At 38.9% G+C, this 19,382-nt stretch overlaps 1 protein-coding gene across 1 annotated transcript in view; it reads left to right on the top strand.

Annotated features, from left to right (window-relative positions):
- Positions 1-19,382, top strand: part of SLC12A7 (solute carrier family 12 member 7) — a 334,753-nt gene that overhangs the window by 243,135 nt on the left and 72,236 nt on the right. Inside the window, exons 13-16 of the mRNA XM_073332427.2 lie at positions 3,260-3,378; positions 7,166-7,264; positions 12,288-12,407; positions 18,859-18,963. Coding sequence (XP_073188528.2) covers positions 3,260-3,378; positions 7,166-7,264; positions 12,288-12,407; positions 18,859-18,963 — 443 coding nt within the window. The remainder of the gene's footprint in view (positions 1-3,259; positions 3,379-7,165; positions 7,265-12,287; positions 12,408-18,858; positions 18,964-19,382) is intronic.

The raw sequence follows: 19,382 nt of genomic DNA, 5'->3' as shown, positions 1-19,382 counted from the left end.
TGCTATTTTTAGCAATGCTAGCACAGGTAAAGCTAATGGAGGTAAGTTTACCTGACCTGCAGTCACACCTTGGATTGCAGTATAGACATACCTTGAGCTGAAGCTAGATTTTAATTGCATTTTTAAAAAAAGTAAATCAAGTTGCATTTGCAGAGCACACTCTACCCTTATGTATCTCTGTGCTGTTTTATTGTCTTTATTCTTCAAACAATCAAGTTGTGCACTATGAAACTGAGGCAGAATTGGCCCCACAGAAGTTTTTACGAGGGGAACTGCACAAGCCAGAAAATAACTAGCAACTTAACTTTCAGATTCCAGTTCAGGCACTTTTTATTTGTAAATAGAGTAAATTTGATGTGGACAGGGAACTACATGATACTGTTTTGGAGTCACTTATAGAAAAGGTTGAGAGCAACTATTTAAGTTCTTACTCATTCTGCAAATTATATAAATTAAAGTTATAACAGCTATTTCCCTGCTGTTCTGTCATTAGCTCTGAACTTCAAGGCCTGGTTGTGACTGAGATGAAGATTATGTAGCTTTTCTCTGAATTGGATAGTTTGGCAAGTGTAGAGTGTACAGTCTCCCAGGTATTCTAGTGCCTGGGCAAAATTGGGTGATGCATGAAAAGCCAGACCATCTTAAAGAGCTTGCAAAAACAGTAACCTCCCCATTGATGAAGCGGTATAAATCAAGTTATTAAGGTACTGCATATGCTTGGTCTCTTGCTGGGTGCATCTTTGTGCCTACACTTACATATAAAAGCAAAGGACGAAAAATGCCACCATCCAGAAAGACAATGCAAAGACTTTTGTAAGGCACTATACCTGGAATTAACTGAAAAAGCCTACCTAGAAGTGACAGCTGTTACAACACTCTGTGGGTGCCTGCTAAGGAATAGCGGAGAATGGCGGCTGCTGGCCAGACACCCAGCTCTGAAGGCAGCTTCGCTGCTGCCAGCAGCAGCGCAGAAGTAAGAGTGACAATACATTATACCATGCCAATATTACTTCTGCGCTGCTGCTGGCAGCAGGACTGCCTTCAGATCTGGGTGCAAGGCCAGCAGCTGCGATTCTCCAGCAGGCCAGCCATTGCTTAAATTGTGCTAGGGCTTCTCCAGCACCTCATGCATTACAAATTAAGCTCTGCCCCCATTTCCCTCCTTACATGCTACATTCAGTATGCACTGTAGAGTTTCAAATTATGGATAAGTCACTATGCAAGCTTTTAGTCACTGACTACAGTGGAATGAGCAAATAACCCTATAGCAGCACAAGATAGTTCATCATCCCTGCCTCTTAGTCCAGCCAAAATAAATATTAAAAACTATTAAAAAACCTGTAAATTAAAATTAAAATGAAAACATGGCTGCAGCAGAAGCAAAAATGTTAACTCAGTCATTTTCCTTTTATTCTGACAAATTCTCACTCTTTTGGACAAGACTGGAAAATGACTATTGTTAGGAGGCATAGAAAAATATTCAACAGTGGGTAGATACTTGATTGTTTTGGTTTCTATCTCTTAAGGATAGAATGGGCTGGGCTTGTTCTGAAAGGCAGTGCTGCTTTTTTTCTCATGAGACTTGGCAACGGCTGCTGTTGGCCGGCAGGGAGCTGAGCAGAGACAGGGCCAACCAGCAGCTCCTCCTAATTCCCCACATTATATAACTTGTCCAAGGGGATAGGAGCTGGTGTGAGCTCTAGAGAGGCATCATCTAGTGTATGATGGTGGCGGTAATGGGAGGAGTGGGGGAACAACCTTTGGGAGAGGAATTAAAGTGGGACAAAAAGAAAAGGAGTACTTGTGGCACCTTAGAGACTAACCAATTTATTTGAGCATGAGCTTTCGTGAGCTACAGCTCACTTCATCGGATGCATACCGTGGAAACTGCTGTAGCTCACAAAAGCTCATGCTCAAATAAATTGGTTAGTCTCTAAGGTGCCACAAGTACTCCTTTTCTTTTTGCGAATACAGACTAACACGGCTGTTACTCTGAAACCTGTTAGAGTGGGACAGGCTCAGTTAGGGGAATCTGAGGAGGGGACTGGGGCTGGGAAGAAGTTGTATGAATAGAAGGGAGTTGGAGAGAGGTGTGGGGAACTTGTGGGTGAGGAGAAGGGAGCTAAGGAAGGAGGGACTTGGTGGAAGGAGCTGAATACTGGGGACACAGAGAGAATAGGGGCCAGGACAGGGAGAGGTGAGAGGTGAATCAAAGAGACAGATGGGGGGGCAAGAGAGAAATGTAATCGTTTTGAGGAGTAAATAGAAAGGGGATATTTGGCAATGAGGGAACAAAGGGTGGGATGACTGCAGAGGTTTCACAGGAGGAGAGAATGGTCTTGAGGAAAGAGGAGACTGCAAACGGAGGGACATGAGAGTTGTCTGCAGGAGGATTAGAGAATTTGTAGATTGGGATGGGTTTCAAGGGAGATGTTTAGAGATGATGAAGTGTTTGGAGGTAGAGGGAAGAGAGCATGAAGAATTCACAGTGGTGCAAAGGTGTGAGGGAACATGAGACATTGAAATACGGCAAGAGATGTTTGAGGAAAATTAGGGTCTAGAAAGAGAATGAGAGTTTGAATGAAAGAGATGGAAGATTGAAGGGTCTCTATAGGGAAAAGGGAGGGACTGTTGTGGTATGGAGAATGAGAGTGAGGAGAAACTGGATGTTTAGAAAGAGAACAGGTGGAGGAAACATTGGGGTTTCAATCCTTATGGTGATGTGGAGAGAGGAGAAGGGAACATATACTGCTGTGTGTATTCTTTGGAACCTTGAGAGAAGACTTTGTCCCTGCTACCCCCAACAACTTTATGCGTAAAATTAGCTGAGTGGATCTGGCCATGAGCTCTCTCATATCCCATGTCTCAGCAACTGGGCTCCTTCTACTGATTTATGGTAGGGTTCTCTGTAGGTTCCCACGCTCTTTCTTTTGTTTCTTGTTTTCTTTTTTTAATGCAGTATCAAGAGACAGGCCTGTGATTAGAAATGTCATGTTGTTTCTCTTCCCCATCCCTGAAATTTTAATTTTGTATTATAAAAAAAAATAGTTTTCCTACATCAAGTCTTAACTCATGTAAATTTTCTTATTTAATATATAAGAGAATCTGCTCATGCATGTGCATTTCAAATAACTTTAAAAATGGCTTTAACCAGTTTAAATTTGATGGGCTTTGTTAAAGTTGGTTTCCCTTTAGTATATTTTGAGAACTATATATTGAACAGATTTACTCATTTTACTGTATATTTTAATTGAATTAGGTATTTGGTCATGGAAAAGCAAATGGTGAACCAACCTGGGCATTACTTCTCACTGCTTGTATTTGTGAGATAGGAATTCTCATAGCTTCCCTGGATAGCGTAGCACCAATTCTTTCAATGTAAGTATGCATGTGAAACTTGACATTATTTTTTTAAAAGCTTAATATATTGTTGAAATTGAGTAACTTAGTTATCAAGACTTTTTCTTGTCTTTGAAATACTTTTCAGATCATATTGTTAGTAAAGCTCACAGTTAACCTGAAGAGAATCTAGACTGACAAAATATGATAAAAGCCTTAGGCTAATGCTAAATTAAATCAATGCTTAACTGAAATAGACTTCTATATGTTATTTGACTTAGTACTGCAGACATTCCCATAAAAAAATTAACACTTTCTGAAATCAACACAGACCATATTAAATGGACTCAAATCTAGCTAAATGAGAGATTACACAAACTAATTCTGATTATGGAGTTATCATCTAGTGGGGGAATTTCTAGTGAGATCCCACCGGGATCTGTTCTTGTCTTAATGCTATTGAATATTTTTACCAGTGATTTGGAAGAAAATATAAAATCATTGATGGTAAAGTTTGCAGATGCCAGAAAATAGGTGAAATGGTAAATAATGCCGGGGACAAGTCAGTTCTACAGAGCAGGGTGGGTCACATTGGCTAGGTGGGCTCTCTTGAACAAAATTTATTTTAGTCCATCTAAATAAAAGATCTTACATCTGGGAACCAAGAATGTAGGTAACATTTATAGAATAGAAGACTGTTTTGACAAGCAGTGACTCTGAAAAGGACTTAAAGGTTATGGTGGATAACCCTATGTGATACAGCTAAGATAGTAAATGCAATACTTTCATAGACTGCTAGGCCAGAAGGGATCACTGTGATCATCCAGTCTAATCTCCTGGACAGCAGAGACCATAGAACTGTCCCAAAATAATTCCTAGCAAGTATCTTTTAGATAAACATTCAATCTAGATTTAAAAATTGTCAGTGATAGAGAATGTACCACAACCCTTGGTGAGTTGTTCCAATTGTTACTCTCACTGTCAAAAGTGTACACCTTATTTCTAGTCTAAATTTGTTTAGCTTCAACTTCCAGCCATTGGATCATGTTATATTTTTCTTGGCTAGATTGAAGAGTCCATTATTAAATATTTGTTCCCCATATAATGTGGGTACTTATAAATTGTAATCAAGTTAACCCTTAACCATCTCTTTGCTAAATTAAATAGATTGAACTCCTTGAGACTATCACTTAAAGGCATGTTTTCTAATCCTTTAATCATTCTCCTGGCTCTTCTCTGAACCCTCTCCAATTTATCAACATCTGCATTGAATTGTGGACACCAGAACTGGACACAATATTCCAGCCAGTGGTCACATGCCAAATGCAGAGATAATATTAACCTCTCTATTGCTGCTCAAGATTCCCCTGTTTATGCATCCCAGGATAGCATTAGTGTTATACTTAGAAGCACATGGAACCTTTTTAAATGGGATAAGTCCCATGGCAATACACCCTTCTTTTATAGTAATAAGTTCCCATACAAGCCTATGGACCTTGCTGTGTCACACTGGAGCTGTCAATCACAAGGTATTCAAGGTTGTTCTTAATTAGCATTATTTTGAGTTGTTACTAGGAGGATCCACAGCTGTTTCTTATCTTGTCCCTCTGGCTCAACTTCTTATCTTGTCCTTGGGGTGTATGCCTTTGCTTAGGGTCATCCATCCCGGTGATTCTGGTAATAAAGTTTGTGCCTCTCGACTCCTCCACTCCCCTCTTGACTATTCAGCCCAGCTGTCTCTTCTCAGTTAATCAGTATACCTTACATTCTTTACTCACACACCAAACAGGATATAATGCAATAATTACAGCCATAAAACTTCTATCCTTCTAAGAACAATCATTAGCACAATCAGCAAAGAATAAACTCAGAACAATTTCTTCTTACTAATTCAAAGCTAGCAAAATGGAAGACAATTTACTTGAGACAATTTCTCCCCATTAGACTTTTGGCCTACATTAGCCCTTTTTGACCACAGTGTCACACTGGGAGCTCAAGTTCAGCTGATTATCCACCACAACCCCCAAATCTTTTTCAGAGTCACTGTTTCTCAGGATAGAGTCTCCCATCAAGTAAGAATGGCTTGTATTCTTTATTTCTTGGATAAGTAAGTAAGGAAACATGGTGTAGATGTAGAGAGGTGGTATTACCTTTATATATGGTATAAGTGAGACCTTACTGGTATACTGTGTCCAGTTTTGATGTACACACTTCAGAAATGATGCTGACAATTGGAAATGGTTAAAAGAGCTGTCAATCCATCTATTGTGCTTGTATCACCCTAATTATTGTGGTATCTGAGTGCCTGACAGGGTATAATGTATCTTTCTAGTGTTATAGCTGTGCTAGTCCCAGGACATTAGAGAGGTGAGTGAGGTAATATCTTTTATTGGACCAACTTCTGTTGGTGAAAGAGACAAGCTTTTGAGCTACACAGAGCTCTTCAAACAATAAATCATAGGCTTAGAAGATAGTGATGTAACGTATGTTTAACTCAATAACTCATCCTGAAAACCTCTTTCATATTTCTTTCAATCAGGTTAGTTTCTCTAGTAATTTACCCACAGTATCGCAATAAGCAGCTGTTTTCCATACTTTTATATTTTAAAATATTGCTAATGTCAAATTACTTTCCTATTTTAAAGGTAATTCCAGTACCTTTGAATAAAATGTAATAAAATGTGGGGTGGTTTTACATTGACAGTAAGCTAGACTAAATCTTACAATATACCAGTGACCATAGCTATTGCATACAAAACTGTCTCTTGCCTTAAAACTTTAAGTATCAGGGGGTAGCCATGTTAGTCTGTATCCACAAAAACAACAAGGAGTCTGGTGGCACCTTAAAGACTGACAGATTTGTTTGGGCAAAAGCTTTCATGGGTAAAAAACTTACTTCTTCAGATGCAGCATGCTTATCCACGAAAACTTATGTCCAAATAAATCTGTTAGTCTTTAAAGTGCCACTGCACTCCTTGTTGTTTCTAAAACTTTAAGTGCATCAGTAGCATTTTTCTTTTTAAATTTTCTCCTATCTGCAGTGATATCTTTAACCAAAAGAATTATGTGTAAACAGTTACCAAAAAATGACTCATCATTGTCTAAGAAGGATGCTTAATTATTTGATCTGAACACTTTATGGGCACAGCTTTAATCTGGTGTTTGTCTATGTTTTAGAGAGGAGAAGGGAAATAAGAAGGGACATGCTAAAAGTGTGTGAAATAATGCAACAGGGAATGTAGACTGGGCATTTTTATTAATCTTTTCTAAAATACAAGGCCAAAGGGACAGTCAGTGAAATTAAAAGGATCTAAATTTAAAAGTAAAAAAAAAGAAATGCTTTTTAACAAAACATATCACTTGTGGAACTTAGTCACTACAGTATAACATTCTACAAAGAGATTAGTAAAACTCTAAAAAGGATTAGAGTTTTATATGAATAACAAAAAGATGCCTTAAGTTACAATAGCAAAGATTTTTGATAAAAGTTTTATGAGGGATATAAACCCTGTTTTTTGTTTCAAGGTATAAGCAAAATTCTAGCTGATTGGAGATAGGAAGAAGCTTTCCATGTTGATAGCTCATTCTTTGATTATCTACTGAAGTGTTTATTGCTTCTTCTTTTGAAACATCTGGTACTGACCTATCAGAGACTGGATAGTATATTAGAAGAATCACTGTTCTGATCTGGCTTTGTAATTCCCATGTTCTGATACTAATCTGAACTTTCTGTAAATATATTTATTTATCCCTACTCTCTTGATAGATTTTGTATGTGAGACTGTAGAGTTCATTTCCCAGTTAAAAGATTTGTCTTTCTTTGCAGGTTTTTTCTAATGTGCTATATGTTTGTGAACTTGGCCTGTGCAGTGCAAACTCTTTTATGCACTCCAAACTGGAGACCTCGTTTCAAGTACTACCATTGGTAGGAAATCTTTTTATGTACACTTCTTATTTAGAAGAGCCAAATCTAATGGCTTAATTTTGGTTTTTATTTGTTGTTTGCTTTGCATTCATTGGACATTTTCGGTAGTAAAACTGTTTTCAACAATTTATCACAACATTAATACAAGATGAAAAATTACAGTAGAGGAGAGGGTTTGGAAAAATATTTTTTTCCCTGTTGATTTCAGTTAGTTCTAAGTTTGATGCAGATGGGAAGCAAGAGAGAAATAGTTATGAACAAGAACACACATAATGATAGTTGTAGTTAAAGGCACATAGGGATCTATTTCAGGAATGGGTGAGGTTCTGTGGACTGCAATGTTCAGGAGGTCAGACTAGACAATCGCTTCTGACCTTAAAGTCTATGAGTCTATGAACATAACCTCTGTGCAGCCTTAATTCAGCCCCCTTAGTGAATCTATTATCATACAATCTTTAATTACACACTTACATACATAATTACATTTCTACAGGACCCATTGCTCTAGTCCTAAAAAAACCAGTTATCGGAGCACATGATTTTGCCATATAAATGATAGTTATTTTGGACTTAAAGTGGATGCATTGTGTGAAATTCTGAAGTAGTATGCAAATTCCCAGCAAATATCTGTGAAACTCACTGACAACGTGCGTGCTTCAACCCCCTCTAGTTCTGGTCGACAAAGAGGATGACAGCCTACTGCTGCTACTACTGCTGTTAGTTACTTCATTAGCTCAAGGGGCAGAGGTCTGTGCTATAGATGTTAAGGTTCCAACTGTGCTGAAGGCTCACGTCAGTGTCAATATTATTTCACGTGATTCAATTTTTTCCCCTGTTTTCTTTTTAAAAAATCTATGAAATCACATACAGAAAACTATGATAAAAATAAAAAGAAAAGGAGTACTTGTGGCACCTTAGAGAAGTAAGCTGTAGCTCACAAAAGCTTATGCTCAAATAAATTTGTTAGTCTCTAAGGTGCCACAAGTACTCCTTTTCTTTTTGCGAATACAGACTAACACGGCTGCTACTCTGAAACCTATGATAAAAATGTTAAGGTTGCAAAGCCAAGTTCTCAAAAGTTAGGAAATGTCAGAATTAAGTTCGCATTTTATAGATGAGGAAACTGAGACATGCAAAATTAGTTGCCTATGGCCATACCTGAGTCAGTGACAGAACCAGGATTAGACAGAAGGCTTATTGACTCCCAACTCTGTGCACTTTCTTCCAAACCACACTCTTGTTACTATCCGTGTTATTGTGTATCTACAATTTCCATTGGCTATAGTTGCAGTCATGAGTGCTCACTGCTTCTGAAAAATCAGGTCCAAGATGTCTGAAGTTGGGCACTCCAAAAAAAAAACAACAACAAAAAAAATGAGAACACAATTAGTAGCAACCCATGAAAGCAATGAAGAAATTAGAGCTTCTGTGAAAAAGGTGATAAGAATCTTTTAAATATGGAAAGTGTTAGGCAAGTTAATGATTTAATTAGTGTTGATGTGACATGCAGGAGTGCTACAAAGAGACTTATTTCTTTTTTTAAATTTCCTGTTCCCAATCATCTGATATGGATCAGGATTACCCTGTCATGTGGCGGGGTCATTTCACTGTGCCCAGTGGCACTATTACACATCTTCTCTTTCATTTGAAAAGCAAAAGCAAACATGACATCATAACTGAAAAAAAAGCCTTGCTGCAAACTAATAGAGCCAACATCCTATTTTTTTATAAAATGTAAACAGATTATATGACACCGTACCTTCCCCCTAACCCTTTCAGCCCCCAAAACATCAATCAACTACTAAATTTTAGTACTGCAGCACTGTCACTTGAGCTAAAGGACTTTAGCTGGAAGCATGAAAAGGCTGTTATCCTCTCCTGACCAGCCACTGGAAGAGGACAGACAACATATTGAAAGAGAGTTACATGTGCTGAAGTAGCCTGCTTTTACAGACACCATAGCCAAGGACATATATTTGGCAAATTTTCTGAGGGATAGCATTGATAAGTGGTTCAGGCTTGGATGTGCCCTATTTGAGATCATAGAATCATAGACTATCAGGGTTGGAAGGGACCTCAGGAGGTCATCTAGTCCAAGCCCCTGCTCAAATCAGGACCAATCCCCAACTAAATCATCCCAGCCAGGGCTTTGTCAAGCCTAACCTTAAAAATATCTAAGGAAGGAGATTCCACCACCTCCCTAGGTAACACATTCCAGTGTTTCACCACCCTCCTAGTGAAAAAGTTTTTCCTAATATCCAACGTAAACCTCCCGCACTGCAACTTGAGACCATTACTCCTTGTTCTGTCATCAGCTACCACTGAGAACAGTCTAGATCCATCCTCTTTGGAACCCCCTTTCAGGTAGTTGAAAGCAGCTATCAAATCCCCCCTCAGTCTTCTCTTCTTCAGACTAAACAATCCCAGTTCCCTCAGTCTCTCCTCATAAGTCATGTGTTCCAGTCCCCTAATCATTTTTGTTGCTCTCCGCTGGACGCTTTCCAATTTTTCCACATCCTTCTTGTAGTGTGGGACCCAAAACTAGACACAGTACTCCAGATGAGGCCTCACCAATGTCGAATAGAGGGGAATGACACGTCCCTCGATCTGCTGGCAATGCTCTACCTATACATCCCAAAATGCCATTGGCCTTCTTGGCAACAATGGCACACTGTTGACTCATATCCAGCTTCTTGTCCACTGTAACCCCTAGGTCCTTTTCTATAGAACTGGTGCCGAGCCATTCGGTCCCTAGTCTGTAGCGGTGCATGGGATTCTTCCATCCTAAGTGCAGGACTCTGCACTTGTCCTTGTTGAACCTCATCAGATTTCTTTTGGTCCAATCCTCTAATTTGTCTAGGTCCCTCTGTATCCTATCCCTACCCTCCAGCGTATCTACCTCTCCTCCCAGTTTCGTGTCATCTGCAAACTTGCTGAGGGTGCAATCCACACCATCCTCCAGATCATTTATGAACATATTGAACAAAACTGGCCCCAGGACCAGCCCTTGGGGCACTCCACTTGATACCGGCTGCCAACTAGTCATGGAGCCATTGATCACTACCCATTGAGCCCGACAATCTAGCCAACTTTCTATCCACCTTATAGTCCATTCATCCAGCCCATACTTCTTTAACTTGCTGGCAAGAATACTGTGGGAGACCGTGGCAAAAGCTTTGCTAAAGTCAAGGAACACCACGTCCACCACTTTCCCCTCATCCACAGAGCCAGTTATCTCGTCATAGAAGGCAATTAGATTAGTCAGGCATGACTTGCCCTTGGTGAATCCATGCTGACTGTTCCTGATCACTTTCCTCTCCTCTAAGTGCTTCAGAATTGATTCCTTGAGGACCTGCTCCATGAATTTCCCAGGGACTGAGGTAAGGCTGACTGGCCTGTAGTTCCCGGGATCTGACTTCTTCCCTTTTTTAAAGATGGGCACTACATTAGCCTTTTTCCACTCATCCGGGACTTCCCCAGTTCACCATGAGTTTTCAAAGATAATGGCCAATGGCTCTGCAATCACAACCGCCAACTCCTTTAGCACTCTTGGATGCAGCGCATCCGGCCCCTTGGACTTGTGCTCGTCCAGCTTTTCTAAATAGTCCCGAACCACTTCTTTCTCCACAGAGGGCTGGTCACCTCCTCCCCATGCTGTGCTGCCCAGTGCAGCAGTCTGGGAGCTGACCTTGCTCATGAAGACAGAGGCAAAAAAAAAGAGATCTGGATTCCCAACTTGTGATCAGTAATAAGTTCTATGAAGTTCACAGAACTGTTAACACCAGGTTGTAGTATTGAGTCTACAACTAAGGGTGAAATTTTGGTCCCACTGAAGTCAATGGGAATATGATTCCAGGATTTTCCCTTGGTTCAAGCATCATGCATTTTCCCTTAGGCCAAAGGGTATTTTAATTGGGAGGAAAAAAATAATATTTATTTTATCTATGTCTTGTTTGGAGTCTCAGCTCTTTGTGTGAACTGCTGAAGTGAAATGCCCTGAGATGGTTGCCTAGAGTGTTAATAGAATTTTGGGGATGTTTGGCAACAAACCAAAAACAGGCTGTGCCTTGTGAAAAACAGATAGGAAGTTGGAATTTTTGACACCTTGTAACTTGGCCAAATCTAAAGAGATTTTCTTGAAGCCAACAAAAGGCATCTTGTTTACTCCAGGACAATCCACTTGCCAAATTTCAAAGGCTTGCTGCGAGTATAAGAGCTCTGCAAAAAGAGTGTGTAAGAATTTTTAATAAAGGAATATAGTATACAGCCCAAATCTGTCATTGCTGGTATTCATCAGATAATCTTTTGTTTATAAACCTCATCCTATTTCTGCCTGGTGTGATTTAAACAAAAACCACAAACCTCTGCATGTTTATTTAATGACCAATTCTTATTTGTATATTTGTTCTTTTAAAACCTTTTGTCTGCTTATATTTTATTTTTTAAACGTCTGCCTTTTTGTTTTTCAACTTTGACATTTTTTTTTTACCATTTTAAGTCCCAATCTGTCTTTTTTTAACCTTTATATAAAAAAGGTTTCTTAGTCTCTTACCACAACAGATACTTATCATACACCAGTTTTTATTAGCACATGACATACTTAAGTCACCATATCAGTAGATATATCATACTTCATTGACTGAATTTAACAAGAATATTGTTAATATTGGCTGTTTTTACATGGATTTATATAGATAATATAAATAATGAAGAATATTTTTTGAAGTTTAAAATAGACTTGAAAGTTATAGATGTTAAATAACGTTAAGACCTGTTTAAAACTTGAAGAGAGTTGTAGGCACAAGTAGAGAGATTCAGAATTGAACATTGAAGGCATAAATTGAATATTGTATTCAGTTTTCAGCATTTTCAGAATGATTATTAAAATTGTTGACAATGCATTTAAATTATGAAATAGCCTTTTTTGTTAGAGAGGTCTTTCTGGGAGTTAGTTTAATGGAAGAATTGACTTTGTAGTACATTTGCAGGCATGTTATAAATTCAAAAATGTGCTTCTTTTTAGGGCTCTTTCATTCCTGGGGATGAGTTTATGTTTTGCCTTGATGTTCATTTGCTCTTGGTACTATGCTTTGATTGCCATGCTAATTGCAGGATGTATTTACAAGTACATAGAATATAGAGGGTAAGAGGATGTATTTTATTCATTTGTTATATTTAATTAATTTTTTTATTGGGGAATTAATACCAGGAAAATATGAAATGTTACGCTTGAATGTTAATGTCAAGTAGCAAGCTTTAAAAAGTGACATGGTCTTGAAGCCCTAAAATTCCAGCTGTTCTGCAGGAAATTTCAAGGAAAATGACATATGTGCGTATGTATGAAAAAGGCACTCCTTTCTGCAAGGCAGATGGAATGTCAAAGTACCAAGACGCTCTGTGTCTGTTTATACAAACACATAATACACAGAAAAGCCAGAAAATTATTTGACATCTGGGAAAATGTCTTGCCGAGAGAGACTTGAGTTCATTTTTAGCTTATCAAAAAGATCAAGAAATGACTTAATTAGGGTGTATATATACCCTTATGCAGGAAAAAACAGGTATTAAAGGCACAAAAAGAGCCAATGTCTCGAACCTGAAGACAGATAAATTCAAATTTTTTAATTAGGCACAAGTTTTTAACTGTGAGAGTAATTAAATATTGATACTACCATGGGACATGGTGGAACAATTGATTGTCATTCTCTTTATAACAGCCCTTAACGTATTTGACGACTGTTATCAGATCCACTCATAGTCTTCTTCTTTTGAGACTAAACATGCCCTGTTTTTTAAACTTTTTCTCATATGTCAGTTTTTCTAAACCTTTTATTATTTTTGTTGCTCTCCTCTGGACTCTCCCCAATTTATCCACAGCTTGCATAGACATACCCATGCTAGTTCTGTTCCAGCTTGCAGAACTAACTTGGGTGTGTCTATTTGAGTTTGGTATCTCATGACCAGCTCCAATTGTAGATGAAATTTAGATGAATAATCTTTTGTTTTGTATTCTTTTTCTTGCTGATCTTCAGTGAAGTATGCTGTTTGGTCAAACAAAAAATATACAGATGACTAGGCACCATTGACTAGGCACCATTGGAGACAAAGAAGCTTGTAAATTGTCTTGCATTAATCTAAATTTTGGAAATAATGAGATGAACATAACATTCATGATCACGTGTATTATGTGATATCTGGAAAATATTTTGTGCTACTCAAAATCTGGTTATTAATGGAGTAACTCTGATATCCAGTTAGTCTGTGAATAAAAATTAATCAAAAGTGTGCATTCTTGTGCATAGAGAGTCCTGTAATCTAGAAATCATGACTGATGGATTGACCAAGACCATAGAGGCAATTGATATGTTCAGTTTTTGGTGCCAGAACTTTTTCCCCCTTCACTGTTACATCTGCTCAGCAAGTGCATCACAATTTTTTTTGCTGCCTCTGTAAATAGCTGTTCTGAGCTCTCCAGGCCTCAGACTTTGGGCTGTGAGGGCAGTCTTTCCTTTTTTTCCCTGTTCTTCCTCTACTTCCTTATCCTTAATATTAACATGGCACCCATTAAATGGATTTAAAAACTAGCTGATAGTTCTCAAAATGTAATTGTAAACAGGAAATAATTATTAAATGGGTATGTTTCTATGGAAATGCCTCAGGGATTGATTCTTGGCCCTATGCTATTTATCAATTACCTGGGGGATAACATAAAATCATCACTGATAAAGTTTGCATATGACACAAAGATCATATGACTCATAAACAGTGAAGAGGACAGGTCACTGATTCAGAATGATCTGAATTGCTTGGTAAACTGGCCTCAAGGAAAAAATATGCATTTTAATGATAAATGTAAATACACACATTTAAGAACAAAGAAGGTATACAGAATGAAGCAGCGACTCTGAAAAAGATTTGGGGGTTATGGTGGATAATCAGCTAACTGCGTGCTCCCGGTGTGATGCTGTTGCCAAAAGGGCTAGACCCTTGAATTCATAAACAGGGTACTATCAAGTAGTAGTAGAGAGGTTATTTTACTTCTGTATTTTGCACTAGTGCAAACACTACTGGAATACTGTATCTGGTTCTGGTGCCAACAATTCAAGAAGGATGTGGAAGAATTGGAGAGAGTTCAGAGAAGAGCTATGAGAATGATTAAAGGATTAGAAAACATATCTTACAGGGATAGATGCAAGGAGCTCAATCTATTTAGTTTAACAAAGAGAAGGTTTAGGGGTGACTTAATTACAGCCTATAAATACCTACATGGAGAACAAATAGTTGTTAGTGGGCTCTTCAGTCTAGCCGAGAAAGGTACAACAGAATCCAATGGCTGGAAGTTGAAGCTAGACAAATTCGGACTGGAAATAAGGTGTAAATTTTTAGTAGTCAGAGTAATTAATCATTGGAACAATTTACCAAGGGTTGTAGTGGATTCCCCATCACTGACACTTTTAAAATCAGGATTGTATGGTTTTTCTAAAAGATTTGCTCTAGGAATTACTTTCAGAAAGTTCTATGGCCTGTGTTGTACAGAAGGTCAGACTAGATGATCACAGTGGTCCCTTCTGGGCTTGGAATCTATGAATCTATAGCAGGGGTTGGCAACCTTTCAGAAGTGGTGTGCCGAGTCTTCATTTATTCACTCTAATTTAAGGTTTCGCATGCCAGTAATACATTTTAATGTTTTTAGAAGGTCTCTTTCTATAAGTCTTTAATATATAACTAAACTATTGTATGTAAAGTAAATAAGGTTTTTAAAATGTTTAAGAAGCTTCATTTAAAATTAAATTAAAATGTAGAGCCCCCCAGACTGGTGGCCAAGCCCCGGGCACTGTGAGTGCCACTGAAAATCAGCTCCCGTGCCACCTTTGGCACGCATGCCATAGGTTGCCTACCCCTGATATATAGGAATCTATGAAGGATAAATTTAAGCAATCTTGCCTGAACTTGTGAACTCAGACAGGAAGAGTGGTTCCCCACATCTTGCAGATCCCATGTGTAAAGTGTCCTTGACTACATTAATGTACCTGGTGGACATATTTGGCAAAATGAATGCACTGAAACTAATACTTCAAGGTAGGAATACAAATATACTAGTTATGAAAGAGAAAACTGGGGGAACTGATAAAATAACTTTGTTATTGGAGTTGCCACATTGAAAAGGAAAAGGAGTACTTGTGGCACCTTACAGACTAACCAATTTATTTGAGCATAAGCTTTTGTGAGCTACAGCTCACTTCATTGGATGCATACTGTGGAAAGTATAGAAGATCTTTTTATACACACAAACCATGAAAAAATGAGTGTTTACCACTACAAAAGGTTTTCTCCCTCCCCACCCCACTCTCCTGCTGGTAATAGCTTATCTAAAGTGATCACTCTCCTTACAATGTGTATGATAATCAAGTTGGGCCATTTCCAGTACAAATCCAGGTTTTCTCCCCACCCCCTCCACAAACCCACTCTTCTGTTGGTAATAGGTTATCTAAAGTGATCACTCTCCTTACAATGTGTATGATAATCAAGGTGGGCAATCTCCAGCACAAATCCAGGGTTTAACAAGAACGTCTGGGGGGGGAGGGGGGGAGGAAAAAACAAGGGGAAATAGGTTACCTTGCATACCTCTTCCCCCCCCCCCCCAAGGTTCTTGTTAAACCCTGGATTTGTGCTGGAGATGGCCCACCTTGATTTATCATACACATTGTAAGGAGAGTGATCACTTTAGATAAGCTATTACCAACAGGAGAGTGGGTTTGTGGGGGGGAGAGAAAACCTTTTGTAGTGGTAAACACTCATTTTTTCATGGTTTGTGTGTATAAGAAGATCTTCTGTACTTTCCACAGATGGAATCCTGCCTGCCAGCTTGCTGGGTTGCTAAGGAGTCTGCGTCTTCTGAGACTTGTGGCTCCAGGGCAGACAGCCATGCCAGGATGTCCAGGCTCCATGCCATGAGCCTGGAAGTCCTAGGTGCCCTGGCTCTGCAGCAGGGAGCATGGAAGCCTGGACGTTTTGGAAAGCGCTTCCAGGGTCTACAGCTCCAGGGCAGTGGTGCCATATGGACTGCCTTGGGCCAGGGAGACACCCTTCCAGGGCTTCCAGATTCCCACTAGCTGACCGAAGTGTCAGGAAGCCCTGGGTCCCCAGACAAGGGCAATCTGCATGATAGGGCTGCTTCAGAGCCACAGAAGCTTCCAAATGCTAATAGCAGTGATGAAGCCAACAAGAACATTAATTTCTGACAGCAGCTGTCAGGGTTGGGGTGCAAATTTTGTTTCAGAAACACCTTATGTTGGTGTTGCTAAAATGATTTTTTGGGGATATTTCTGGTTCTTGGAAAAGTTTAAATAAAATAAGCATGATTTTATTCTGATTTGGAACAAAACCAAATTTCATAAAATGAGAAATTTCCTGCAAGTGGAAATCCCATGTTTTGGCCAGTTCTATATTAGACCACCCATGCATTTTGTCTAGCATATTATTTATCTTTAACCTCTTAAAAAGCAGTCATAGTACTCTGAGGAGAATAAAAATATCTGGAGCTTACTGATGCCAAAATAAGAAAAGAACAAGGAACAGTTTTATATGCTAAAACAAATTCCCTGCAGCAGAAAAATTCACAGTATAGCTCAAATTCTGCAATGAATTCCTCACAATTGGGGCCAAACTAATTTCTGGCTAGGGTGACCAGATAGCAAGTATGAAAAATCTGTACACTTTTTTTCAGAGGTTGGGGGGGTACAGCTGCATATATAAGACAAAGCCCCTAATATCGGGAGGCTCCAATAATATCGGGACATCTGGTCCCTATTTCTGGTTCTCTCAGTTCTGATATAACAGTAGATAGGAGAGGTATAGAATGAATGAGAATGGACGAGGATGAATGACCATGAAGTGATCATAGCATTTCAATAATCAGTGGAGCTCATAGCTTCCCACAGGTTATAGGCACCAGGTAATGAGGTTATTCATAGGTTAGTCTCCAGAAACATCAGTAACAGTTTTGATTAAGAAAAGGAGTACTTGTGGCACCTTAAGAGATTGAGAGTTTTTGGTTCCTATTCATTCCTTTTGCTAAGGAAAATCCTTGCAAAAAAGGCATCTCGTCAGATTGTATATTGAGTTTTTTAACCAATCAAGTCTCGCATTCATAGATCCATAGATTCCAAAGCCACAAGGAACCAATATGATCATTGTCTGACCTCCTATATCACACAAGCCATAGAACTTCCCCAAAATTATTTGTACAGCATATCTTTTAGAATAACATTCAATCTTGATTTAAAAATTGTCAGTGATGGAGGATCCACTGCTTACTTACTCTGCTTCCACTATTTACTTACTCTCACTATTAAAAACGTGTGCCTTATTTCCAGTCTACATTTGTCTAGCTTCAACTTCCAACCATTGGATCACGTTGTATATTTCTCTGCTAGATTGCAGAGACCATTATTAAATATTTGTTCCCCATGTAGGTATTTACAGACTGTCATCAAGTCACACATTAACCTTCTCTTTGTTAAGCTAAATAGATTGAGCTTCTTGAGTCTATCCCTATCAGGCATGTTTTCTAACCCTTTAATCATCCTCATAGCTCTTCTCTGAACTCTCTTAAATTTATCAACATCCTTGAATTGCGAACACCAAAACTGAACAGAGTATTCCAGCAGTGATTGTACCAATGCCAAATACAGAGGTAAAATAACCTCCCTATGCCTATTTGAGATTCCCCTGTTTATGCATCCAAGATTTGCATTAGCCCTTTTGGCCACAGGGAGTTTGTACAATTTTTTTTCTGAGTCACTGCTTTCCAGAATAGGGTCCCCCATCACGTAACTATGGCCTACATTCTTTGTTCCTAGGTATATACATTTACATTTAGTCATATTAAAACCCATATTGTTTATTTGGGCCCAGCCTAGTGGTCCAGATTGCTCTGTATCAGGGTATGTTGACATAGTGCGTGGAATCGAGCCTCCCAGCCTGGGTCAGCAGACTCAGGCTCATGGGGCTCATGCTACCACACTAAAAATATCTCTGCAAGCAACTCTTTGAACTTGCGTCTTGGGCTGGAGCTTGGGATCTGAAGCCCCGCCCCCTTCTCTAGGTTTTAGAGCCTGAGTTCTAGCCCAAGCTGCAGCATTTACACAACTATTTTTAGTGTGGTAGCATAAGCACAACTCTGTCAATCCAGAGTGGGAGGCTTACTGCCGCGGGCTGTGTAGATGTATTATCAGTGACCTGTCCTCTTCATTATTTACATGGGGAGCAAAGGCTCCATTGCCAGTTCTGTAGCGAGAGGAATGATTTTTTTTTTGGTCTTTTGCCAGTGCTCAAATAGCTAACATTTTTATTTAATTTTCCCACCTAAAATATGATTATTGGATTTAGTTTGTTAAATCCTTAGGTTATGGGAGTAACAGAACCAATTTTATGAGGCGAATTGTGAGTAACACTGTACAATCCTTCATATAGGATGTCTTTTTTTAATGTGTTCTGTCAGCTAAACAAGTCATTTCATTATAAAGAGACTGTTTTATATTGCATTAGAAAAGGTACTCTGTTAATGCAATCCCTTTTTCTATATCTTGAAGAGCTGAAAAAGAGTGGGGTGATGGAATCAGGGGGTTATCCTTGAATGCAGCTCGCTATGCTTTACTTCGGGTTGAACATGGTCCTCCTCACACGAAAAACTGGAGGTAAGAATCCATGAAGTCCCCCTACTTTAAATATGAATAATTTTAGAAGTAGGAATGTTGCTGATGATGAAACACTGTGTAGATTTCAGTAATCTTAAAACTAGTGCAGGATTCATAGAGAGATATTATGTTTATAAAACAACTAAACTAATAGCCAAAGTTCACTGAAATTAGAATTGGAGTTTGCACATTGCAGTGTGTAACAAGCCATGCTCCGTTCCCACCCTGTCATGCCTAGAAATGTCTGACTCTCCAGTGAGTGGCACCTCCACATTATTTTATTTATATTCCTGCCACCAACCCCAATACAATCTTGTGCAGCCAAATACGCAGAGTAGTTTCTTGCCTGTCCCTCAGGGCCAGAGAGGAACAGTGATATCTCTCCCTTGCATACTGTGCTCAACTAACCAAATTTTTTC

This window comes from Lepidochelys kempii, chromosome 2 (genome assembly GCF_965140285.1).
Source record: "Lepidochelys kempii isolate rLepKem1 chromosome 2, rLepKem1.hap1, whole genome shotgun sequence".
Taxonomy (NCBI): domain Eukaryota; kingdom Metazoa; phylum Chordata; order Testudines; family Cheloniidae; genus Lepidochelys; species Lepidochelys kempii.
Note: the sequence above shows the minus strand (reverse complement) of the source record. Positions and strands in the feature narration are given on the sequence as shown.